The sequence below is a fragment of the Rhinolophus ferrumequinum genome, chromosome 2, assembly GCF_004115265.2.
Source record: "Rhinolophus ferrumequinum isolate MPI-CBG mRhiFer1 chromosome 2, mRhiFer1_v1.p, whole genome shotgun sequence".
Taxonomy (NCBI): domain Eukaryota; kingdom Metazoa; phylum Chordata; class Mammalia; order Chiroptera; family Rhinolophidae; genus Rhinolophus; species Rhinolophus ferrumequinum.
In genome coordinates this window covers 55,808,387-55,835,042 of record NC_046285.1, presented here as the reverse complement: position 1 = coordinate 55,835,042, position 26,656 = coordinate 55,808,387, and the positions used below count along the sequence as shown (strand labels likewise).

Here is a 26,656-nt window from a genome sequence, read left to right as displayed (position 1 = left end):
AAAACCCCCTCCCACAAGCAAGATAATAAACTAAGAAACCTGGATTCATTGATAATTTCAGTGCTTCTGAGCAATACCATTTTTCATCTTATTCAATAAAAATCTGACACCTTGATTGCTATACATTATTTACTTCATGAGTCAGAGAGTAGGTATAGACTGACATAATTATAGAAGAAAAGATAACTATTTTCTAAATGCACAAATATAAATAAATTTTGTTTATCACTAAACTATTCTATTTTGTAAACAGATATTATTTTTATTCCATTTCCCCAGAACTACATTTAATAAAATAACAAACAATACTATTTTCCAGGATCCAGTATTAAATACAAAAAAAAAAAAAAAAACCTGTTTAGATATATTTTGTATAAAATTACAAAGCAAAATGAATTTAAAAGTAAAAGATTCATTTGGAATGAATATTTCTTTTCTTTATTCTGATTTTAAATCATTCTCTATCGAAAGTAGGGTTTCATAGCCAATACATGTACATTGTCTCATTTTCTCTTATACAATCCTGAAGCATTTCACATATTGTCTTAAGTATAATATTCTGGTTGAGTTTCATTTCACTGTCCACGTGAGTGCTATTCAGTCTTATGCCAGTTCCATTTCATTTCGGTGAAAGATATTGAATTTTAAAGTTGTCTTTTATAAAAGGTGTGCTCCTAACACAAAGGAAAAAAAAAGGAACTACAAAACTGAAAATTAAATGGGAAATCGTGATCAGCTAAAAAAGAAATAGGCTAGACCTAGAGAGTCACTGCTGTAGAGGTGACATACCACATCAGCATTGTGTATAAAATTACCCTGCCTTTTGCAGGCACCTCAGATTCATAAATCTCATCCTAAGAAGTGGAGAATATTTCAAATTTTTTAGACTCTCTGATGGCAGGCATCTATTCTGATGCTCAGCTTCATCATGAGAAATATGTGCTAAAGTACTAGATTCTTCTTTGCAAATTTGAACCTTATTATTTATTACCTACTATCTTTTAGGGTCTGTTAAAATTCTGGTATCAATGGTAACCCAGCTTCATGGTTTCATGTAGCCACTAGATCACATCTAGCTTATGGGCTAGACTCACAGATAGGCTTTCATGCCCTCTGGTGGATGTTCAAAGAAAAAGCTACACCCTTTAGCACTAAGTAAACCTCGTTTTTAAAATGGGTATCCTTTAACATGGGAAGGAAAAAAAAATCTAGTACTATCAGAATTAAAATCCGAGACACCATAGTAAATAGAATTTTAACAATTTATTGATGAACTAAGATGCAGGCAAAGATTAACAGATCAGATGACAGAAAAGGAACACAGGTTTATCTTTTTAAATTCATCTGTTAAATGTCATGAGAATCATGTAATCTAAGTTGGTTTTATTATTTTATTGTTTGTAGTAGTTTTCCGTGGACCTTAAAGAACATTTGCTACAGAACTTCCAAGTCTCTGCCTGGAGGTCAGAGCAAAGTGTTGGAAACTCTAGTATCATTAAAAATAACACTAAGTTTGTTGGAGAAATATATCCAGACCTTGTACAATAATTAATATATAATAGTCATTTAGTAAGTATTCCTTAGGCAATAAATGAAAATGCAAATGTGGTATAATATTTGATAAGAGATCTTTGTCAGAAAAATTTCTATGAAAAACAACTTTTTCTACCAGTCCTCCACACCGGCCTGAACCCTATCCCCATGCTCCCTCCTCCACCCATATAAATAAACCAGGCAATCACATGTCAAGCGTGTAATTTGCTTAGACTTGCCCTGACACATGAATGCAACTCACTTAAAAATAAATTCCGATCACTTCAACCGGGACTTTCACTAACTTCTGCCAACCCCAACTGCTGAATCATTAGCCCCATTTCCAGATGTGCTTACATTTTTCTAGGTTTAAATTATAACCACTGCTTGTTCTGTAAGTGGAATGGATTTATGTGTATATATATATATATATATATATATATATATATATATGTATATAACTTATAAGATATAAACAAAACTTCAGAAACATGAATAAAAAAATCACCTGTAGCCCCACCACTTAAACATATTTGTGCTTAACATTTTATTTTTCTTTTAGCATAATTTCCTTTGTTTGTTCGCAATTGCAAGCTATAACATTGCCAAACATTTATGCTTAACTTTATATTTTTTTATTAAAGTAATGCATGCATTTAGTTTTAAAAGTCAAATAGCATTACAGACGTCTGATAAAAATAAGAATTTTTCTGCTTTACCTAATCCCACATAGAATTATCTCTAAGTCTTATTTCTTGAGGCAATCATTTTCAACTCTTTAGTGTTTTGCGTCAGATTTTTGTGACCTAATTTCCAGATGATGTACTTTACCATTATCTCTTAATTTTTCTTCTAATTTTAGATATTATTCATTGACTTCCTACAATCTGAGATTAAGATTTAGCTTTCTGATTATATCTTGCCACTTTCCTTCACACACACTTCCCCCTCTGCTTAGCTTGTCAAATGAATAATACCCATTTTAAAATTCAATATTCATTATTTACATTAATCAAGGCTTAACCATTTTTGAGGAATTAATTCAACTTTTTCTTTTTCTCTTTCTGGTTCTAGTTCCGTTCATGTCTGAATCTCTATTTGGATTGTTAAATTATGATAGTTTTTATTGACTCCATATTAGGAGAGAGGTCAGATTAAAATGGAGATATTGAGGCAGAGAAAGCTGTGATGTGTGTTGGAGTAGAATCATAAACTTAATTGAGACCACTCTGCCCATTAATTACCGTTTATATGAATACTAGTGGAGAAGCGTTAACTTCGCTGTATAGCACAAAAGTATAACAGTGCGACGCCATACCACTAATTTACTACTGAAACAGCTTCCTCACCCAAATCCTTTCCCTATGTTTATTCTTTTGTCTACTTGTCCTTGTTTAGACTACATTAATTGATCCTTGGGAATTCCCACCAAATGAAAAAATTGTTGCTAAATTTGAAGTTTTGAACTTAAACATATTTCAAATATTTTCAATTGATGATCCAGATCTAAAATCGGCTCGATTTCAGAATTTCTTCATATGGAGGTGGGGGACCGAAATTGCTGAAACATGGAACAGGATACAGTTCAGGGTTTTGAGTTTGAAGGTGAATTCCAACAGTTGGATTCACAGCTGCTTCTGTCCCTGGAAAGAGAAGATAGGGATTTGTAATCTTTTCACTCAGCATGAAACAGAAGTACATGAAGTTCCTTGTGAAATGCGACATTTCTTGGATCACTGGAGCAACAGAAAATTATTTGTACACTTAGGGAAAAAATTTGTCTTAGTCACTATGGCAAGAAAATTTGCTTTCAAGAGCTCATTACAGTGGTGCCCCCTTATTTGTTGTTTCGCTTTCCGCAATTTCAATTACCCGAGGTCAACAAGGAGCAAAAATGTAAAGTGAAAAATTGTAGAAATAAATAATATATAAGTTTTAAATTGTCTGCTGTTCTGTGTGATGAAATCTCACGCCATCCCCTTCATCCCACCCTGGATGTAAATCAGCCCTTTTTCCAGCATATTCACACTGTATGTGCTACCTGCCCATTAGTCACTTAGTAGCCAGCCATCTTGGTTATTCGATTGACTCTCAAGGTACTGCAGTGCTTGTGTTCAATTAACCTTTGTTTTATTTAATAATGGCCCCAAAGCCATTCACATAACTTTTATTAAGTGCATTGCTATAACTGTTCTATTTTATTATTACTGTTGTTAATCCCTTACTGTGTCTAATTTAATAAATTATACTTTATCAGAGGTATGTTTGTATAGGAAAAAATATATATATAGTGTTTGGCACTATCTGCAGTTTCAGACATTTCCTGGGGTTGGGCGGGGCGGGGGGGTTGTCTTAAAACGTATCCCTTATGGATATGGGGGGACTACTGTACATCATCATTGACTAACCCATCAGGAAGCATTTACCATTTAGCAGCTGAAACTAGAAGGAATACTGTTTTTGGTAAATCAGAAGATAAGATTCCTACAAACACTAATGTTCTCATCGTGGGAAATGCAAGTCTCACTAGAAACAAAATATTACATTTGTACTTCATTATTTTATATGTATTCTCTGAAACTGCAAATAATGCAGTTAATTACTTGAACCAATTCTCTATTATGAATAGTAAAAATGTTAGGTTGTGGAACGTTTGCAATTAAAGTATACACACAGATTAAAGAAAACGAATTCTTCAATTTTAAATTTTGAAATCCAAGTTCTTGACTTGTAGTTTATACATACTACAAGCCATTCAGTATCAAAAATAATCATTTTATTCCTCAAACTGATCACCTTGAGAGACCATGCACTTATTCCAATAGCTCTTTTGGAAATTTTCCATTAGTATTTCCTTGAAAGACTGTTTTTGAGCCATGGGAAATCAATAGTAATATCTTATAACCATTTCTCACTTTATATTTTTTCATTTTTTTCACCTGGGTCTTTACCAGGAATGATTTGATAGCTTCTTCCCAAAACAATAGTAAAAACCATAAATTCACCTTTAAAGAAGAAACTAGGCCCTTAAACTAAACAGTCAATCCTTTAACTGTTTTAATATATTAAATTTAACTATAACATAGCCATGTTCATTCATTTACACATTGACTCTGGCTTTTTTTTTTCTTTTTTTTGGCATCAGTGTGGCAGAGGTGAGTAGTCCCACAGAAACTATATGGCCCGCTATGCCAAACATATTTCCTATCTGGCTCTTAATAGAAAAAGTTTGCTGACCACTTCCTTAAAGGATTAAGATTGGAAACTATCGAGGAAATTCCAAAGACCATGCCACAATTATCAAAATAATTCAATATTTACATATTAGGCAATAGCTGCATTGCTGGAATCTATTTGTAAATTACTCAGAATTATTACTTTGGAGTGGATAATGTTTATTGAGAATCATGGAGTTCCACATATTTACATTTGTCTTATCTCATATCTCACTGGTTTGCAGAGCAAAGCATAATACTTCAAATACTAATATAATATGTGAAGGGTAGAGCTATATTTAGAATATGTCACACCTTTTGGATCAGGACTTTTCTTAAGGAGTTATTTATTTAAATGAAAAATCTATTACTAGGCTGTTACAAAGTCTTTCTGTACCTCAGTTTTCTTTTGCTCAATAAAAGGATAATGACAGTATCTACATCTATAAAAGCAAGGCTAAATGAATGTAAAGTTCTTCAAACAAAGCCCAGCACACAGTAATTACTTATTAATGGTTAATTATCATTATTATTAGTATAAATATTATATTATTACTATATATCAAGAATGGTACTATGCTAGAAATATGCATATTTTCTTTTATTTACAATATTATTTCCCAAACTATCCTATTTTAATGGTCAAATAGTATTTTAATCATTATCATTATTAATGTTATAACAGAGATTATTGAGTGAAAAATTTTGTGGAGTTAGGGTCTTTTGCAATTAGGAAGTTTAGGATGATGTAAGCTAAGTCTGAGGAACTTGATAAAACAGAGTTAACATGGGTAAAGTGTACTTGCCTCAGTACTTCTCTCCATTGTGGATACTTGTACTGAGCACCGCCCATTTTCCAGGTGAACTGCTCCTAGTTTTTCAATACAAACTCAATGGTAACTTAGCTATCATTCTGCCTAGAGTCTTCGATCAGATTGACTGGACACAATTATTAGCTCAAATGTATTTCCACTACTGCCCTCATAAATACTGTGCTCCAGGCAAGAGGTTATTGACAACTGCTCTCTGTGGTAGGAAAGTTTTGTTATCGCCTTACTACAAATTTGGCCATTGCTCCTAAACTTGTTATGGAAACCACAAGGCATTCATTTGATAAACAGAACAAAGCCAGTGTGCTCAGAGAGCTTTTGTAAAATTGAACATACGTCAGTTTTCAATTTTTCCAAAGCATGTTTGCATATAATATCACGTGACTGGGAGGGGAGCGAGCATTTTATTTTTTTAATCTTTTGACAAATTAAGAACCTGAGAGAACTCTACTAAAAATGCCTGCAAAAGTGCTATGGTTTTGACAGAATTGTTGGTGAATGTATTAGAATGTGTGGTTTAATTGTGTAAAACCAATACTCTCACTGCTGAGTTTTTATAGCCAGGTTTCGGATTTACCACATCGTTAAGAATCACTCCGAGGGACTTTGCTTATTTTAACATGTCCTTTCAACCTCTTTTTTAGTTTCCCCCTTCTATATCTCATCCTTTTCTCTTATAAGGGGGTGGCTAAAAATGCCTGATTTTGAGTCGCAGTTCTACCATCCACTAACTGTGTTGCTTAATCTCTAAGTGCCTTTGTTTCATCATCTTTAGAGTGTTCAGAATGAAAGTGAACCCCTCATAGAGGTGTAGGGAAAAACAAATGAGCTTTGAAATGTCAAGTGTTGACATAGAGCACACACATGGTAAATGCTCAATGAAGGTGAGTAATTACAATTATCATGCCCGTCCTCGAAAGTGTCTGAATAAAATACCCTCTTTCCTTCTATGAGTCATAGAATATCTACCCGTAGAGCATAAGCTATAGGGAAATGACATCTCAAAAAGGATCCTAGTAAGACAGGATGCTGGGAGAGGTGAGAGGAGAAGGAAGCAGAGAATGTAGGGGCCTCCTCTTATCTGTCTCTCTCCAGTTCTCCTTCCCCTCCGCAACTGGCAGTATTCACATTTAATCACTGCTGGAAGACTCGTATTTCTGTTGCCCTGGAATAAGAAAAAGGAAGGTTATCTTTGAAATTGCAGAAGAAATGGGGTCAGGGAGATTGGATAGTGGAAAGGCAGCATTATCACAGAGATCAGCCCTGAGGAGAAGCTAACCCAAAATGAGTGCTCTCAGAAGGGGTGTCTCGGCAGACTCTCACTTCCAGGTCTTCTCAGGAAAGGCATGGGACCTGCTTGCTGCCTTGTTAGGGCTGAGAGGACCCAGCTCTAGCCACATGAAATAGAAAGAAAGGATTCAATGTCGGTTTTATGGCTACTTATTTTTTCTGTTGTTAAAAAATATGAAGAGATAATGGCAGGGATCCCACTCTTAGGCTCTCAGATCATCTCTTTCCTAATGAACAATAGATTGTTTTCTGCCTCAAGCCCTTCATCTTTCTCTCACTCCCAAACCCGAAATTTCTTTCCCTTTATTATTCTTAGATGTTTTATCTCTTTATCAATAAAGGCATTTATTCAGCTTCACAACCTTATTTTCAAAGGAAACATTATCATCCTTATTTTCATTGAATTATAGAAACATGTTTATAATAAACTTTGAAACCCCATTTAATGATTCATTTGTCATTACTTATATTTTTCAAATACAAATTGAGAAAACATAAATAAAACAACTAGCCTAACAAATCCCAAACTTTTTTCTCTTTTTTTCTATTTTAAATCACTTGTGTTTTGTACCTAGTCAGTCCTTGGTCTTATAAAGTTGATCACAAATGATAAAGGTTTGGGATACAAATGGTTGTGCTAGAATTTTAATGATGTTTTCTTCTTTTTTCCCCACGTTTGTTAAAAATTTGCATGCATTCCTCTAAAAATGTGCTTTCTGTGTCCTAGTACCATGTTTCCCCGAAAATAAGATCTAACTGGAAAATAAGCCCTAGCATGATTTTTCAGGATGACAGCCCCTGAACATAAACCCTAATACGTCTTTTGGAGAAAACCTTAAATATAAGACCCAGTCTTATTTTTGGGGAAACACGGTATGTGTTCTCAATCTCCATTTACACCTTTGAGGGGGAAAAAATGGTTGCAAATCTCCCACGTTTTCTGTTGAATTATCAGAAAGGAGGGATTCCAAAAGCATCATTAACATAGGTAATACAATGAGATAAAAACCATTGCAACACTACACTATTTTTATTCCTTATACAGATGCTAAAACAAACAAACAAAACACGCTTGAATTATATTAAAATTGTTAGTCCCTGATGGTTGAGAGAGGAGAGCAAGAAGGACTCAGAGACCACTTTATAGATGGTCTTATCCAAGAAGACACAGGGCAGTGAATGGGTCCTTTCTGAAGTTAGAGTGGAGATGGTGAGGGGAAATTGGATCAAGATGATCCGAGGATGGAGGCAGGATAACAAGGGAAGAAGAGATTGTCTAGGAGACCCTGTGGCTGGGTCTAGGAGGAGGTGGTGAGCCTGAGCAGAACAAAACAACATAATTTTAGGGTTTGTATAAAATAAATGAGTTTTAACTAGCAGTCCTTAATATATATTCAACTTTAAACTGTAGTCTTCTTCTCCTCGTGCACTTCATCTTTCCTCTTCTCTTTCACCTTCTTGACTTCCCTCTGGTCTTTCTTTGACTTTTTCTAATAATACCTCCTTTTCCTGCTTATCCTCGATGGGGTATCAGAGGGATTATTTCTCCCTTTTTTGGTGTATAAAGAGCTTCATTAATAACATATTATGGACATGGAAACAGATCCTCTGAGAGCAGAAGAACTGAGAAACCTGAGAGCTGACCAACAGAGAACTATGATTATTGGCCCAGGAGAAGCTCCTGGGGGCCGGGTGTCTGGCTGAGATTTCCAAGGACCTTTTTCAGAGAGAAATCTCCTCAGACAATCAGATGGTCTGGGCTGGCAAGGGCTTCCTCAAACACCTTTGATGAGGTTCCCAAGACAAATGTTTTCCTTTCTTTCTTTAACATTTCTAAAATAATTAGCAACCTGAATGATGTAATATTGTCAGAAATTCCTAGTAAAAGAAATTTCCTATTTTATGTATTTTAACATCAGTAAAGTTCAGTCCACTCCAGCCTGATAGTCAGTCAAAATTCTCCTCTTCTCAGCTGAGACAGCTTCTGTGAGGTCCTGAGAGTCAAACCTCTAACCCACAGGTCAGAAGAACAGAGTTGCTTCAACTAGTGTATTTAGCAAATTGTGGTGATAACAGGAAATAAATTCTGAGAAAATAAAATAAAGGTCTAGGAAGAACCCAAGGTTCATATAGCAAGCCTTGTCTCTCCATTAAAATGTTTTAAATAAACTCAATTCCTACATTCTGTATTCAGGAGAGAAAAACCTATTGTCCCTTTTGTGTGCAAGGAGTGGCAGGGAGTCTGAAACCCTGTTTCATATTCTAATGTGGCACCAGTGTCTTCAAGTGAGTTCTCATTTGTCTTTCCTCTTTCTGAACAATGACTGGGAGGAGACTCAGAAGTGCAAACCCGTAACCTGCAGAGTGGGCCTAAGAAGTCAGCAGTAACTGGACTCAACGCCAAGTTGTGAGCACATGCTTTGTGGGGTCTGTGGAGGTAGAGCCTGAGGTTTTGCCACATCCCTCGCTCTGTAGTCATAAAAAGATCCTGTAGTGGTTCCCTCACTTCCCTTTTTGAGAGCAGCTCCTTTTATGGAAATATTAGGTAGGAAGAATCGTTTGTCTGGAGAAGTGAAAGCATAATGAGGATCCAGTGGGGAAAGGAAATTCATGTGGGTCTGGGTTTCAGACTGCCTTAAAATATTGACTCCTTGGAATTTATTTCCAGAAGTAATTACTACTTAGGAAGGCATGACTAGAGATCACAGAGAATACCACTTCCTAAATGAGCCTTTAATATTTTGTTTTAGAGAGGAGAAAGAAAAATCCGAGGGAGCACAACTCTGGGAGCCACATCCACATCGAAGACCATGTGAGTGGCTGTTCACTGCCTGTACAGCCATCCTAAGCATCCCTGGGACAGGCTGGGAGACAGGCAATAGACGGGATAACATAACACCCAAGCCAGGGGGGGTGAAGGAAAAACTAAACAGGAAGGGGCAACTGCAACTGTGGCCTCTAAGACGGAAATCAAGAAAAGTGAACTTTGTAATACAACTTAAGCTGGGGGAGCGTTTAAATGTCCCTTGCCCAAATAAGATCCAGAACTATACCATTGGAATTGAGGGGCAATGGCTAGAATAAAAAAGGAAATGAAGATTCTGGAGAGCACTCTCTACCATTAAGGAATCACAATACGGAAATGTCTGAAGGTTGAGGGTATAGGGCCGTACAAGTGTCAAGGGATGATTAGGTGGCTAAGCCGTGAATGCCCTGCCCAAATTTTCTCGGGCTCCCTACACTCAATTCTGGACAATTTGAAGTCTACTAGTGGACTTGCAGCAAAGGTTTGTGTGGTATGTTTATCCAGCAGAGTGAGAAAAGTATACAATATCCTCTAAGAGAAGTAATAGCCACTTTCCAAGTCTCAGTATTTAGGAATGAGAGATAATATTTGAAAAGCCGTTGACCTAATGCCTGGCACTTGGTAGATGTGACATAAATTGTGGCTATATTATTGGAAAAAAAACAACAACAAAAAAACAATTTCCTCCCAAGAATTTTCTTTTCCTGTCAATAATGACTTCCGGGTAATACACAGAATATGGTTCTAATGCTCTGCTCTCAGTGCTATTGCAGATTATCGAAATCCCTGATCAACCTTGACCCCTTCTGTCACACTCATACCTGTTCAGGCAAATTCAAAAGCATGTATGTAAACCACCATCCAAAAAATATGAAAGCATTAGATAGAGGGGGATACAACTATGGTACATAAATTGCCTTAAAATTTTAACAGTGTAACAGGGTAACTTTCTTAAATTTAAAAACAGACATATTTTTTTAAAGATTACTAGGAAGTCTAGAAAATCTTACTTAGAGTAAGAGGAAGGCTAAGAGGACCAGAGTGGATTCTCCTCTTTAGAAATTCAAGTCAAGTTGAAGGGCAAATAATTGCATTTGTTTATTAAATACCTCTAGTTAAATAAAGAAAAATAGACCAAGGCAATCGTGTTAACCCCTTTGACTAGTGTATTTTGTCAGAAGGTCAGTGACCCTATCTCCCTCTGTGCTCATTGAAAAATATTTTTTATTTTAGGAGGAAGAATTATTTTCACTGGAGATTTTAATTATCTTTCCCTAAATAACCATTTCTCAAACTGACAATATGTTTCTCTTGTTATATAATGACTTAAAAATGTCAATAGTGAATATAATCACTAGATCATAGAATAATGAGTTTTAGTATTATAACATTTTAACTTATTTTTATCCCACTTTTTATTTAGCTGTTAGTTTTTCCAGAACATGCCCTGCTCCATCCTATTGAAAATCTTATCTGGCCCAAATTTCTGAAGGACAGCTATTAATCTCTAAGAAGCACTCTTGAGGCAACTGTGATATAGAATGCAGTACCTTAGAGGGAAAGTCTCACAACAGGCCATCTGGATGAGGACAACGCTTGGCAGTTACAAATAACTCTAAGACCTCAATTTTCTCCATTCTTTACTTCCTAATGCAGACTGGAAAATAATAGGAAGTGCAGGATTCTACTAAAGTGTCTGGGGAGAAAAAAATATGAATATTGATACTCCCTTGCCCAATTCCAAGGTTTTCAGACTGAGAATTGGCAGTGGACAATCTGGAAAGTGTTGTTCAGTGTTACTGCAGATAAGAGGGGCATAGAGAGATTAATAAAGGAGACTGAACACAGGGTAGATCGACTGATATCAAAATGTCAGAGACAGTTTTCTACACCTTAACCCTTACCACTCACTTGTGTATCTCTTCTCTTATTTGACTGAGCAAAATGTTTAGATTCTATCACCATGTTCAACTGTAAGTCTTTTCCCCAAGACACATCTTTTTTTTTTCCTTGTGAGTTCTTTCTTCTGAAGTTTTCTCACTGAGACCCTCTCTCTAATGTGAGCCTTCAATAAACAACATCTTGTAAGGTCACAAATCTGCTTTTCAGAGGTTACTTTTTCAATACACCACAAAACCATAAGGTTTCAAAGAGGAAGTCCAGAAGTGTGCAGAGATCTTACCATAAACAGGGTCCAAGTCTCCAACAGCAAAAACAGCCAGCGTGTGTCTTGGGCAACCAATTCGGGGTCTCCTCAGCCAGCACTGGAGGCAGCAGAGCACTGTTCCACAGAGCAGAACCACCAGGAAAATCAACAGCAGGAACCTGATTCCAGAAGAAGTAGAGGAGGAGTGAGGGGGAGCAGGCAGGAAAATTAAGAGCTCCTGTCACTTCCTGGAAAGGGGGCAAGAACTCAGCAAGATTGACTGTAAGCAATCTGGAAGGCTGAATTCCTTAAGCAATGCCCCACCACCACTTACACATTTTCACTGAACCTTGTTTGCTGAGGAATGTTTGCTGAGCTCAGAGTGGGTCTGTGTTGCCTGGTGATCATAGTTGTTTCCTCTTTGGCAATTGGAAGGTTGCTCTAAGGAGCAGTGTCATGGTTTTTAAATCGTTATGTGTTAATATCTTTCATCCAGCCATCAATCCATTCATTCAACTAGTATTTAAGCAACTGAGCAGATTTTAAATGTTCGGGTTGGGGATTCAAAGGTTGACAAGATAAGACATAATCTCTGTCTTGGGGGAGCTATCTAATTGAGAAAATTGGGGCTGTTTAGTTTGGAAAATAGAAAAGTCAACATTTAGGAGGTTATAAAAACTCTCAATTTTTTAAAAGACTAGCTGGTAAAAGAGGTAGCAGTTTTATTTTGAATGGCTATTTTTGGGGGAGGCAGGTAGGAGTTGTTTTTTTTTTCCATTTTTAAAAGATTTTTATTAAAATATAGCTAACATATAATATTATATTAGTTTCAGGTGTACATCATAGTTATTCAACACTACTCACCTGGCATATACATAGTTAAGAACATATTATTGATTATATTCCCTATGCTAAAGAAGTGATCACCATGATAAGTCCAGCAACCATCCGATACCGTACCACGCTGTCACAATGATATTGACTATATTTCTGGTGCTGTATATTACATCCTCAATACTTATTTGTTTTATACCTGGAATTTTGAACCTCTTATTCCCTTTTTCAGATTGTTTAATTACAGTTGATATTCAGTATTATTTTATATTAATTTCAGGTGTACAGCATAGTGGTTAGACATGTATATAATTTACAAAGTGACCGCCCCCCTCCCCGACTAGTACCCACCTGGCACTATACCTACTTATTACCATATTATTGACTATATTCCCTACCTTGTAGTTTACATCTTCATGACTATTTTGTAACAACCAATTTGTACTTCTTAATCCCTTCCCCTTTTTACCCATTCTCAACCCCCTCCCATCTGGCAACCATCAAAATGTTCTTTGTATCTATGAGTTTGTTTCTGGTTTTTTTGTGTGTTTCTTTTTTCCTGTTGTTTTTCTTTAGATTCCATTTATAAGTGAAATCATATGATGCTTGCCTTGCACTGTCTGACTTACTACACTCAGTACAATACTCTCTAGATCCATTCATGTTGTTGCAGATGGCAAGATTTCATTCTTTATTACAGCTGAATAATATTCCATTATATACATGTATCACCTCTTCTTTATCCATTCATTCACTCAGGGACACCCAGGTTGCCTTCATATCTTGGCTATTGTAAATAATGCTACAATGAACATATGGATGAGCACGTCCCCTCGAAGTAGTGTTTTGGGTTACGTCCGATAAATACCCAGAAGTGGAATTACTAGGTCCTTATTTGTCTCTGTTACTGTCTTTGTTTAGAAGTGTTTTGTCTATTAAAAATATTGCTACCCCAGCGTTCTGGGTTTTTTTTGTTTGTTTGTTTATTTGTTTGTTTCCATTTTCGTGAAATATCTTTTTCCATCTCTTTACTTTCAGTTTGTGTGTGTCTTTCGATCCGCAGGAGTCTCTTTCAGGCAGCATTTGCAAGGGTCTTGTTTTCTTAGCCTTTCAGCCACCCTATCTTTTAATTGCAGCATTTACATTTAAAGTAATTGTTGATAGATATGTAGTTATTGCCATTTTGTTATTCATATTTTTTATTTTATTTTATTTTTCATCTTAAAGAGGTCCCTCTAAGATTCCTTGGAATACTGGCTTGGTGGTAATGAACTCTTTTAGCTTTTTCTTGTCTGGGAAGCTCTTTATCGGTCCTTCAATTTCAAGTGATATCTTTGCTGGGTAGAGTCATCTCGACTGTAGGTCCTTGCTTTTCATCACTTTGAATATTTCTAGCCACTCCCTTCTGGCCTGCAAAGTCTCTGTTGAGAAATCAGCTGACAGTCCTATGGGAGCTCCCTTGTAGGTAACTGCTTTCCTCTTGCTGTTTTTAAGGGTCTCTCTTTGTCTTTAACTTTTGGGATTTTCATTATGATGTGTTTTTGTATGGGCCTCTTTAAGTCAATCTTGTTTAGAACTATCTGCACTTCCTGGGCTTGTATATCTATTTCCTTCACCAGGTTAGGGATGTTTTCTGTCATTATTTCTTCAAATGAGTTTTCAATTCCTTGTTCTCTCTCTTCTCCTGGTAAAACATGTGAATGTTGGCATGCTTGATGTTGTCCCAGAGGCCCCTTAAACTCTCATTTTTTTGGATTCTTTTTTTGCTGTTCTGACTAGGTGTTTTCTCTACCTTATCTTATAAATAGCTAATTTGATTCTCTGCTTCATCTAATCTATTGTTGATACCCTGTAATGTACTCTTCATTTCTGTTGTTATATTCTTTATTTCTGACTGGTTCTTTTCTATGTGTTCTATTTCCATTTTTATGTTTCCTATCTCTTTATTGAAGTTCTCCCTGAGATCACTTAGCATCTTATAGCCAGTGTTTGGAACTCTACATCTGGCAGATTGCTTGTCTCCATTTTTTAAATTTTTCGTGGAGTTTTGTTCTGTTCTTTTATTTGGGACATGTCTCTCTGTCTCCTAATTTTGGCTGCTTTCCTGTGTTTTTTTTATGTATTAGGTAAGGCTGCTATGTTTTTCAGTCTTAGTAGAGTAGGTGTGCTGTGGGACTCAATAGCACAGTCTTCCTGGTCACCTGAGCAGTGTACTCCAGGTGTGTCTCTTGTGTGGGTTGTATGTCTTTCCATTGTACTTGAGCCTTTGTTGCTGTTTGTACATCAGTGGCAGGGATTGACCCTCAGGCTAATTGGTTGTGAGGACTGGCCGTGACTACAGTGGAGGAGTTCTGGTATAAGGACTGACCCTACAGAAATGATCTGTCTCAGTTGGGCTCTGCTACCTGTCCAACCCACCCCTTGAATGTGTCGTCTTTGGAGATAGCTGGGTGATGCTCCGGCTGCAGGATTACCTGGGAGGGGACCCACTGAACATCAAGTTCAGCCACAGCCTGTGCCCCACCTGAAACCACCTGGCAAGAGCCACAAATCAATCCACGGATGACTGACACTCACACCATGCATGGAGGTGCCTTGAGAGGCCAAGCTATGAACCAAGGCTGCTAGTGTCGGGCTTAGGGCTGCTCAGCCAGAAATAAAGGACACACTCAAGCCAGCTGCTGCTTGTCAGGGTTCTGCAGACCTTTGAGAGACTCTGGGAAACTGTGCAGCATGAGCCAAGGCAGGAGGTTTATATGAAAAACCCACTGGAATCGCCTTGGGTGTGACCGAAAGTTGGGTGGGCGGGGTCTCAGAATCACCAGGGCATGGTGAACGGATGGTATCAGTCAGCTTAATGAAGACTCAGATATAATGGCCACCTGAGTCTGCACGCTGGGAAGAGGGAGGGCTCAACAAAGAAATAATGGCTGCCTCCAGTTCCTCCATTTGGGAGAGAAAGCTGCCCTCCAGCCCTCCTCCTGACACCAGACTTCACTTCTCCCCATATGTCCCTGTCATCTCTCCAGCTGCTGCCCGAGCACAGAAGCTCAGAGCCAGTGATTCTGTCGGTGAGTCAATCCATGCGGGTCACTTTAGGAGGAGCGCCTGGGACTCCAGCAGCCCTTCATCTCACTCAGCCACAATCTCCTCTGGTTTTTACAATCAGAAATTATGGGGATTTCTCTCCCTTGCACTGGAACCCTACACTGGGGGGTCTGGTGTATCACTGGGACCCCTTGCTCCTCTGAGGGGGACCTCTGCAGCCAGGATTTCCCTTCCGATTTTTAATGGTCACATGCGGGTGTGGGACTAGTCCGTCCCACGTCTCTGCCCCTCCTAGCAGTCTTCAGATGTCGTCTTCTGTGTGTCCTTAGTTGTAGGGCTTCAGTTCAGCAAGATTTCAGGCGATTCTCAATGATGACTGTTTTGTAGTTTAGTCGTGATTTTGATGTGGTCGTGAGAGAAGGTAATCACAGCGTTTACCTACTCCTCCATCTTGACCAGCTGTTGAATGGCTTTTAAGGCCAGAACTACAATCAGTAGAGGAAGCATTTCAGGAGATATCAAGAGAAAGAACAATTATTTTACCTTTAAAGATTTTCAAGTCAGGAATACACTATTATTCTCAAAAATAGTAAGTTCCCTATTACAGAGAGTGTTTAAGTAAATACTAGACAACAACCTGAAAACGATGTTTTCACATATATTGATTCATGAACCCTAAAATTTTCTTAAGCTGTATGATTTCATGTGCCATTTCAATTATTTAGGAAAAGGAGTATGCATACACCACCAAAGGTTTTATAAAACAAAGTGAGGATGTCCTTACCAGATATACCAGTCATCTGGATATTGATCTTTATAGTTTATGCACCTGGTGATAAAGAAAGAGCAGTTAGTGTTGGACCTCTAGATGGCTAAACCCTGTTCTTTTGGACCATAGTATATGTTCTGACCACACCTCTTTCCCCAGCAATCACCTACTCGCTGCAACACTTCAACACAATTTAGCAAAGGTTTACTATATGCCTACTACATTCAAGGCACCGAGAATACATTTAATGTGAAATTGTCAGATACTTAAACAGATAAGTATTTCGCAGTACTAAGTTTGATACTAGAGTTACAAATACTATTGTGCATTGAGAAGATAGTGACTAACTTTTCAGGACTAACATGTTATAGATATTAAGTATTAGACAGATAACCATTCCACTATTCTGTTTATTCAGAGGCCTAGAGTTCTTTAAAATGCAAATTCTCCAGGGAAGCTTTGGTCTCTATGAACCCTTAATATCTTAGTAGGGAATAGATGGCTTGCAGTCTTGACTGGAGAAAGAAGGTAGGATAAAAGGAAAATGAACGAATGTGGCGACACCTATCATTTACTAAGGAGTCAGAAGATGACCACTTTATGCACAACTCAACCATTCCAGGTTTTAAAAGATCACACAAAAACAAATTTCACTGTGTGATTTTTACTCCAGAGTCCCTCATTATGCCAGACACAGTGCATCATTGAATGTATGTTTGCTGATGGACTTTTTGTGTACCTCAGTATATGGGCCACTGTTAATATATTCTGGTATGAGACATCACAGCCCAATAAATTTCTAAGATGGAGCTATACTTAATTATGTCTTCTTCAACCATTGTTAAAATAACACTCAATGCATTTCAGCTTGAAAGCATTCATAAATATCAGCTAATTTATTGCTCTCCACGTCTCTAAGGAGGGAGTGTGTCCTATTTATCATCATATCTTCAGAACTTTGTAACATATGTGAAGTGTTAACTTAAAGATCTTACTCCAAATATTTAAAGTAAGTGAATCACCCACACAGTAAGATTTTTTTTTTTGAGGGGTGGGGTTGGGGTGGGGGTGTGTGCATCTAGAAGTATAGGAAAAAATGGCTGCCAGAGTGTGACTTTAAAAAGCATCCTAAATAAGTGATCCTCCATAAGGGATTTTAAAAATAATTAATGTCATGTCCTTTTAAAGGGATATTATCCATTCATCAAAAAATGTAGATTTCTATTTACAATTAAAAGATTTGTTAGGTAAAATAATATAGAGGGCCCAATTCTATTTGTGTATATTTTCTTTTACACGAATACAGCGATTTCATGAAATGAGTATTGTAGTTATATACACATATACATCAAATTGTTAATAATGCTTGTTTCTCTTGAAGACAATGTTGTGAAGCACTTTAGTTTTCATCTTTCTATGTTCGGATTTTTATAATGTACATGCATCACTTTTGTAGTCATAACATTTTTAAATATTATATTACAAAGATAAAAATCTTTAAAATGTAGTATCCCACTTTAGAGATGAATGTACACAACTTTTCTTGGTGACTTAGCCTAATAAAGGACTAGAATGTTTTTGTTTTTGAATCTTGAAATCTAAACTCATGACCAGGAGTGGATTGCTTTATTTCCTTCTATGTATAAATCTCTGCTTCTCTTCTATACGTTTAAAAAATAGGCCATGTACTTATTATAATTCAATTCTAAATATTAACTACCTCATTTTGTTTCCTAGTTTTAGTTTTTGAGCCAGTCAATATTTCATCCAGTGCTGGCAATTATGCAAACTGACTCATTTCATTTTCTCCTTGTGACCCTATGTACTCACTGGTCAAGTTTCTGATATGCAACAAAATGGTCAGGAAGCAGTTAGCTAGAGAAATGTAAAGTGATCATGTAATTTAGGAATTGCGAGCACCTTTAGCATCATTTATTTCCCCTGTAAGATTTTACACAGTCTACAACTGAGATCCATAGTGGGAATGAGTGTGGGCGGGGGGGGTCCCTGGCTGCCCAAAGAATTTAAACTAGAATATGGGTTGTCTGACCCTGTGTGCTTCACTCCCCACTATTATTTCCACATCTTTGTCAAGTTCTCTTTTTTTTTAAACAGAAATCATTTGCATTATTAAAAAAAAAACAAAAACAACAACAAAAAAAAACAGTACCTGCACTGTAACAGTATTCTAATCACTCAAATTTTAGATGTAAGATCTTCACTGTAGGAAACAGTTAATTTTTAGGGTGCAGCTTAGCTTCAAGTCCAGTAGCCATTTTCAATCCATCCCATGGGGGAACTGAACCAGCAAACTTGCTGTTGAGAACTCACGCTCTAACCAACTGAGCCATCTGGCCACCCCAAAGAAAAGTTAAATTTTTTAAGATGAAGTTAGTCAGAGATTTGTATATACTTGGTCAAATTGAGATAATGATGCCAAAAAGAAAAAAGCATTTGGGAGAAGTGAGAACTGACCATATGTTTCAGGAAGACATTTCCAATAATCAGAGTTCTCTAGAACCATTTGTTGAAGGAGAGAAATTTCTGTCTTTACCAGAACGACTAATGTCCTATATTACTTGTATGTTGTGAAGATGATTTCTGCTTCATAGGGATGGTTAGACTAGTAGGTCTTTATTATTTTTCTCACTGCTGAGAATCTGTGGACCTAAGATTAATTACGATTTCATTACTTTGACAAATTTAAGAAGCAAACTGCAGAGTTGTTCCATTGGCTCCTCCTCTAGAATCACCCAGAATTTCCGGTGCCAGGCTTTCTGTAAACCAGTTGTACAACTTCACGTGACTTAACTCACTTTCAAAATTACAGTGCTATAAGGTTGGGTCACACTATGATCACCCACATTTTACAATTGAGAAAATTCGGTCATGTGAGGTTACGTCACTTGCCCCAGATCACACAGCTGGAAGTGGCAGAGGCAGACTTTCAATCCAAGGGACTGGGCATCTTCTACCACCATACAGCGCTGCAACTGGGAACAGTAAAAGGCAGCTCCAGCCCCATATTATTGTATGGAGTACCGCCTAAATGCATTCAATATCCTGTGTTCCAGAAAGGAAATATTAAAAATGCAAACAAAAGTTAGAAATGAGAACATTGAGAGTATCAAAGAGAATAAGCCAAGAGTGAGATCAGCTTGTAAACTGAATGTAGTAGATCCCATATGTAAAATTAGAACTGAACTCTAGATCTACCTTAAGCTTTCTAGCAGTTAATAGGATGAGAGAGAGAATTAGAAGTCAGATAGTGTGCTCTGAAGTTAATAAAACAAGGCAGGCTTACTGACCAGAGGCACAACTATTCCTGGTAGAGAAACCAGAGAAAAATTCAAACTATGGGGTTTCATAGAACTCTTAGAATAAATACAATAATAAATTTCATGGGTCTTTTTTTCTTTTCTTTTCTTTTCTTTTTAATCATCCTTAACATAGGCCAGAGTGCAGTTCAGCTATAATAATTCGGGGGAAGGATGGGTGCCAAATTATATCATCCAGAGACTGGTGGCCTAATTACTCAGAGGTAAATTGCATAGTGTCTAGAAGAATGGATGGATTGTACATCCTTTGGGTATTTCACCCAGTGTATAATTTGATTTAAATATTAGATATACAATATGACTTTGTAGTGAAATTTTGGGCTCAGGAGTCAGTCCTAATTCCAAATCCAAGTTTTGCCTTTTACTTGCTTAGTCTTGAGCAAAAATACTTAACTTCTGTAAGCCAGGTAAGATGGTGGTCTCTCCTTAGGAATCTATTAAAACAATTAATTTACAGAATCTCGTACATATATATGGTCATAGTTATGTTTTGCAAAGTACTCATGTACATATACTCGTATGCACAACAGTGTACTTGGTTATGTCTGGGAAGAGGAAAGGATTAGAGGTGTAATTATGGAGGGGGCTCTGTCATGTTTTAGTTTATACACAAAAGTTCTTACAGTATTTAACTCTTACATAAAAAAGCACAACAATACATTTTTCATTATCATATTTTCATTTTCACTAAAAATGCTATTGTAAAAATAAGTGGAGTGGGTTAGATCAGAAAAGCATTTGGTGTTCGAAAACAAATTTAAATAGAACTAATAATAGGTCCCACAGACACCTTTTTGCTGTGGCAAGAGAGTTGAGATACTGTGTCTGTCTTCAGTAGTTACTTACTTTATACCACCTCCCTACAAAATCTCTTTTGCCACTTTTTTTTGCCTTCCTTGTATTTATTTTATGCTAATTTGCATTTTGTTTGATATGGTTTCTTGTTTTCACTCAAAAACAGTGGTATTACATAATGACAAATATAACAGAAACTTACATACAAAATGATGTTGCCAAAAAAAGTTAGGCCTAAGTATTATCTGAAGTCCTGCAATTCATTTGATACTATCCCTCTCTGGGTCTCAATTTCTTCACCTGAAAAGGAGACAGGTAGTCTCAGTGACTCTAAAGTCAGCTTATAAAGTTCCTCAATAGCTTATTTTACTGTCATGTTGATGGAAGAGATACGTTCAACATTTTACAATGCTTTCCATTACAAATTTCTTTATTCTATTATTCTGGGTCAAAAGCAGAAGTGATGAGGCAAGATGAGGTAGCCATGAGGTCCAGAGTTAGGTAAGCACACCAATCACAAAGTCTATTATAGCACCAACAGCAGAAGACTTTGTAGTGAAATTTTGGGCTCAGGAGTCAGTCCTAATTCCAAATCCAAGTTTTGCCTTTTACTTGCTTAGTCTTGAGCAAAAATACTTAACTTCTGTAAGCCAGGTAAGATGGTGGTCTCTCCTTAGGAATCTATTAAAACAATTAATTTACAGAATCTCGTACATATATATGGTCATAGTTATGTTTTGCAAAGTACTCATGTACATATACTCGTATGCACAACAGGGTACTTGGTTGTGAAAAAGCAAGTCCAGAATGAATGCCAAGAAACAGCAATGGAGAGCCATGCAAAAGCTGAAAGAGTGGCCCCGACTTCACAAGTCACTTATCAATAATGAGATGATCTGCCAAAAACAGGTGAATGATTCCAGGGCCAGGGAAAGCACCCCACCTACCCTGGCCTCTTAGTCTGGAGGCACTGCCCAGAGACCCTGGTCTTGAGGGTAATGGGCAATGATATTGCAAATGGCTAACTGGCAGTGAGAACGGCACCCAGGAAAAGACGCGGCTTGGCAGAAGTGATTTTCTGACACTTGCACTAAGTCACAGTACATTACAGTGTCATTAATCATCAGCAGCATTATTAATGGCACCTTCTTCTCATCTCCCAAACAGAATTCTGAGAGCTACAGCAGGAAAAGTAACAAAATTGAGTCAATTATTCTCACATTTTATAGTCTTGCTCCGCATAATGACTTTTCAGTCAACGATGGACTGCGTGTACTACGGTGGTCCCATAAGATTAAAATGGAGCTGATAAATTCCTATCACTTAGTGACCTTGTAGCCTTTATAACATTGTAGCACAAGGCATTATTCATGTATTTGTGGTGACGCTGGTGGAAATAAACAGAATATGCTGCCTGTCGTATAAAAGTATAACAATACAATTATGTACAGTACATGATAGTTGATAATGACTGTTAACTATGTTACTGGTTTAGGTACTTACTATATTATGTAAGCACACAAACAAAATTTCTAAACTGTATTATGTGTAAATCTCAAAGTGCTTTTGATATACTGTCATGCGCTATTTAAGGACCAGGATACATTCTGGAAAATGTGTCGTATGTTATGTTACTGGTTTAGGTACTTACTATACTATACTTTTTATTGTTATTTTAGAGTGTACTCTCTCTACTTATGTAAAAAGAAGTTTGCTGTAAAACTATGCCATATCACGCTGGGAGCAGCCTCATGTATCTTGTGTTTACTGAGGCACTTGATTGTATCATTTTTTTCTTATACTTGATTAAATCTTGTGTTGTTTTGTACAGTAACATGCTGTGCAAGCTTGTAATCTAGGAGCAATAGAGTACAACATCTAGGTTTATGTAAGTGCACTCTATGATGTTCCCATAACGATGAATCACCCTGTGACGCATTTTTCAGAATATATCTTAGTCCTTAAACAGCGCATGACTGTATATCAAAAACACTTTGAAATCTACACATAATACAGTTTAGAAATTTTGTTAGTTTTCTTATATTTGAAACTGAATTATCCAGAAAGTTGCCTCTCATCCTTGATATGACTTATAGGTGTGGATGCAACCATAGATGACGTCGTGATTCTTGCATAAACTTAACCCTTGAAATTTCAAGAGTGGAGAATGTAGTGAGCAAAAATCCTTACAAATCAACTAAGCCTCTTAGTTATTTAACAAAGCTGATCATAATAAAAGTGCATCTTTTCTGCCTTTAGAACAATTGATCCATTTGCATTTAAAACACTTTACTTTTATTTTTCTAGAATGGTTATGATGATCATTTGAAACTCATCTGGGGCTTCTCCAAAGACTGCAGTCTTTTATATTCTTTATTTTGAAAATGCTAAAGAAAAACATGTAGCCTCTTGCTATTTACTTACATTTCATTTTCTTCACATGGTGAGTCGGAGAGCACCAACTGAAACACATGTTTAGAACAATGAAATCCAAACATCTCATCAGTCTAATCCTTTAATACCAACAGCACAGACAGACAATGTGGAGATATATATATATATATATATATATATATATATATATATATATATATATCTATGTAATTAAGAGCTTCATAGCAGCGTTTATTGTTGCACAGAATTTTAATTGAAAAAAAAAATTCTGGGTAGATTTTACAGCTTAGCAGTGACCAGAGATATATATTGTAAGCCAAATTCCTATCCTACACACCACTATAGATGGATGTGAAAACTCTTTTTTGTTTTCTATAGGCAGATTTTGTTTTCTCTAAAGAGGTTTTGTGCACCTTGGATTTTTTCTTTGTTTTCATATTTTAGCTAGAGGAAGGAGGTTAATTTTTTGTATTATTTTCGCACAAAGGAATCAAGTTCTCTACATGAAAACAGAAGTCTATGCAATTAGCAATTATGGATGTTAAATATATGCATGAACGAGTGACTTTAACCTGCTCTAAGTCTAAGGTCTTGGTTGATTTAAGATCATATGACATTCCTATTGAGATCCACATTTCTCTTCTTATCAAAGAAGAGGGGGAAAGTAATCATCTTGATGGCTTTGTTTTAAAAGACCCAAACCATAAGCAATCCACCACAATTATCTCAGTTCTCTGTGTTTAGCCTTACAGGTTATAGTAACTCACATCACGGAGGAAAGAAAGCACTCCTTTCTAAAGGTTTTGTTTGTTTTTCCCTTGAACTGAGATCCTTCCATGTACAATGAGAAAATCTTTAAATGTCATTTATGTACAGTCCTAAATATTGGGTTGATGAGTTTAATGAAGTATTTATGTTCTTGGTGTATAACACAGAAATATAAAGCCAAGTGAATAATTACAAAATTTAAAATGCCACACATGGGAATTTTGTGTGAGATATGTCTTTTTTTCCCCTTAATCTCAAACACATCTTTATCAGCACCTTATATTTACTCCACCATGTTTATCTGGGCAAGGAGATTTGTGGAGTTGCAGATGGAGCCATGAATTGGCCATCAGAGAGCATGGTAATGAACAATTTATAAGCACAGAATATGAGCTGCACTCTCTTTTGCTAGAATACTGCAAATAAATTTGCATACTTACTGAGAGGAAAATGAACATTCAAATTATGTCCATAAAAAAAAAAGGTTATTTATGAGTAGATGAAATCATTTGTGATCCAGTTTAACAGATAAACAAATAAAGCCAGCATTTCACTTTCAAGTCACTTCCAGATCTTCCGGTGTGTTGTACCGTCACAAGGAGTATACAACGTTACGTTATTACCACTCTCTGCCAATGCATTAGCTGTCAGACTTGGTTTTCACAAAATGGGGAGTGAAGTGTTAATATATTTCAGACCTAAATCTTTCAGATACATTCAAGTAACGCAGATAACAGAGATATAAGTATTAGTCTAAGTGAAATTCTAGAGCAGAGAAACCAAAATAAACTCTAACATGATTCTGTCTACATTGTTCAGCATTGGAAAACTGACAAGCCTCAAGTGTGGTTGTGAGAAACAGTAAACAAAAACGTCTTTAATTAATCCTGCCATAGCATTTTGCTATGTCAATGGCAACTTTGATTAAAAAAAAAACACAACATAGCAAAGTTAAACAAACAAACAAAATTAATGGTGTTATATTATTTAAATAGCAGTAGTACCAAATAAAGGAGAAATAAGACTAATGTCACAGACCATTTGATCTCTGTTATTTTTGATCAATAAGTAGAAGTAGTCATAAGATTCTGGTAACAAGTTCTTAAAGGAATTCTTTTAAATATAGGAGTTATCTATAGCAAATCAAATCTTTTCCCAGAAAGAGAGATAATTACCTGGAATAGTGGCAAACACAAGGTTCCTGTTTTGGAGATCACCGAAGTGAAACTAAACGGTCTGGATCTTGACATACTTAAAGGACAAGCTGCTCAAAGATGTCTGTGTTTATTTTCCTCTTTCTTAGAACTTGTTAGCTTCCCTATAAATTATGCTTCTTAGCAGAGCACTCATTAACGATGGTTACTTGTGACTGGTAAATTGTATGCTGGGGCCAGGAATGTAAGGTGCATGCTCACAGGTACCCAGAGTTCAAAGAATTTCAGGTTAAAGTCAGGCGCTTGGTACTGTTTGTCAGGCCCTTAAAAGCTGGGGTTATACTCGCTGACCTGCAAAACTAGCTGGCTGCTTAAATAACTTATGACATTCAAGTGCTGTTTTATTCCAGAGTATTTCTGAGTTTTATATAGAATCCTGTACTTGGAACACTCATTTAGTTTTCTTCCTTTTGTTGGTCTCTTGGCTCTTACACATCATTTTCAGTCCCAGGTCTAACCCAGCCTTGGGCATAAAGCTTTCCTTCTGTTATATTGATTGCACCCTACTTCTAAACAGGATATATTTCACTGTTTATTTTAATGAAACAACTTTAACACAATCACCAACAAAAAAGTGCAAAGATATCTGAAGAAATTCCGAAAAAAAAATACAGAGGCACTAAATTACTGTATATTAAATGCTGTGAAAGTAGAGAAATTTACAAAACTTGGTACTGACACATGTAAACAATAAGATGAGTATAACAGAATGGAGTTTAGAAATAGATTAAAATTAACATAAAGGTTTATTTTAGCTTCCATTTCAAAACAGTAAGGAATAGATATTATTTAAGGAATGATGAAGAACTCAGTAGTTAGGTGGAAAGAAAGTAAGAACTGATTTTTAAGGTACTTTACCAAATTCATAATTAGATAAAAATAACTTATAATCACATTGGCAGTTTCAAAAAATTGATAATATATAGTGAGGAGAGATAGATGGGGAGATAAATTTTCTCATATATGGTTGGGGAAAATGTGCACCTTCTCTGGAAGGCAACTAGGCAATATCTATTAATCTAAAAACTGGATATATACTTTGGCCAAGATTTCTCATTCCAGGAGTGTATCTTACAGATATTACTACACGTGGCACAAATAATTACAAGCAATAATGTTCACTGAAGTATTGTTGGTAATGACAAAATATTGGAAACAGCAAATATCCATCAAAATGTGACTGGTTAAATATGAATGATTTTATCCACTCAACAGAATACCGGGCAGCTGTTTAAAAAGGTGAGGGCAGATTACAGATATTGTTAGTAAAAGCCTTCCATGAGTTATTAATTAAAAGAAATAAACTGTAGACCACGGTGTACATCATGCTACATTTATGTAATATACAGGGAAGTATAGCTACAATGTTTTTTTTCTCTCTATAAAACTTATATATATATATATATATATATATATATATATATATATAAAATTATATGTACATAGAATGTCTCTGCTTGAAACTATCAAAAGTAATTGTTTCTGTAAAAGGGAAATGAAAGTCTGAGGAGACAAGAGTAGGAGGGAAATTTACTTTCCACTGTTAGTTTTTTATATATTTGATTTAAAAAAAATATTCCCTGTCTGTCATCTTCTCATTTTATACATTCATTTCTAAGGGCCAATTCTGAAGCCAACCATCTAGAATTCACAACAGGCATGTGATAGTTCAAGCC

At 36.3% G+C, this 26,656-nt stretch overlaps 1 protein-coding gene across 1 annotated transcript; it reads right to left on the bottom strand.

Moving 5' to 3' along the window:
* Positions 1 to 1,288: 1,288 nt before the first annotated feature.
* On the bottom strand, positions 1,289 to 25,073 carry TMEM207 (transmembrane protein 207). The gene is made up of 5 exons (XM_033134510.1): positions 24,942 to 25,073; positions 23,029 to 23,066; positions 16,487 to 16,531; positions 11,857 to 11,999; positions 1,289 to 3,176 (listed from the first exon to the last, which is right to left on the bottom strand). The coding sequence occupies exons 1-5, from the start codon at positions 25,014 to 25,016 to the stop codon at positions 3,040 to 3,042; spliced, it is 438 nt and encodes a 145-aa protein (XP_032990401.1). The 5' UTR covers positions 25,017 to 25,073; the 3' UTR covers positions 1,289 to 3,039.
* Positions 25,074 to 26,656: the final 1,583 nt, after the last annotated feature.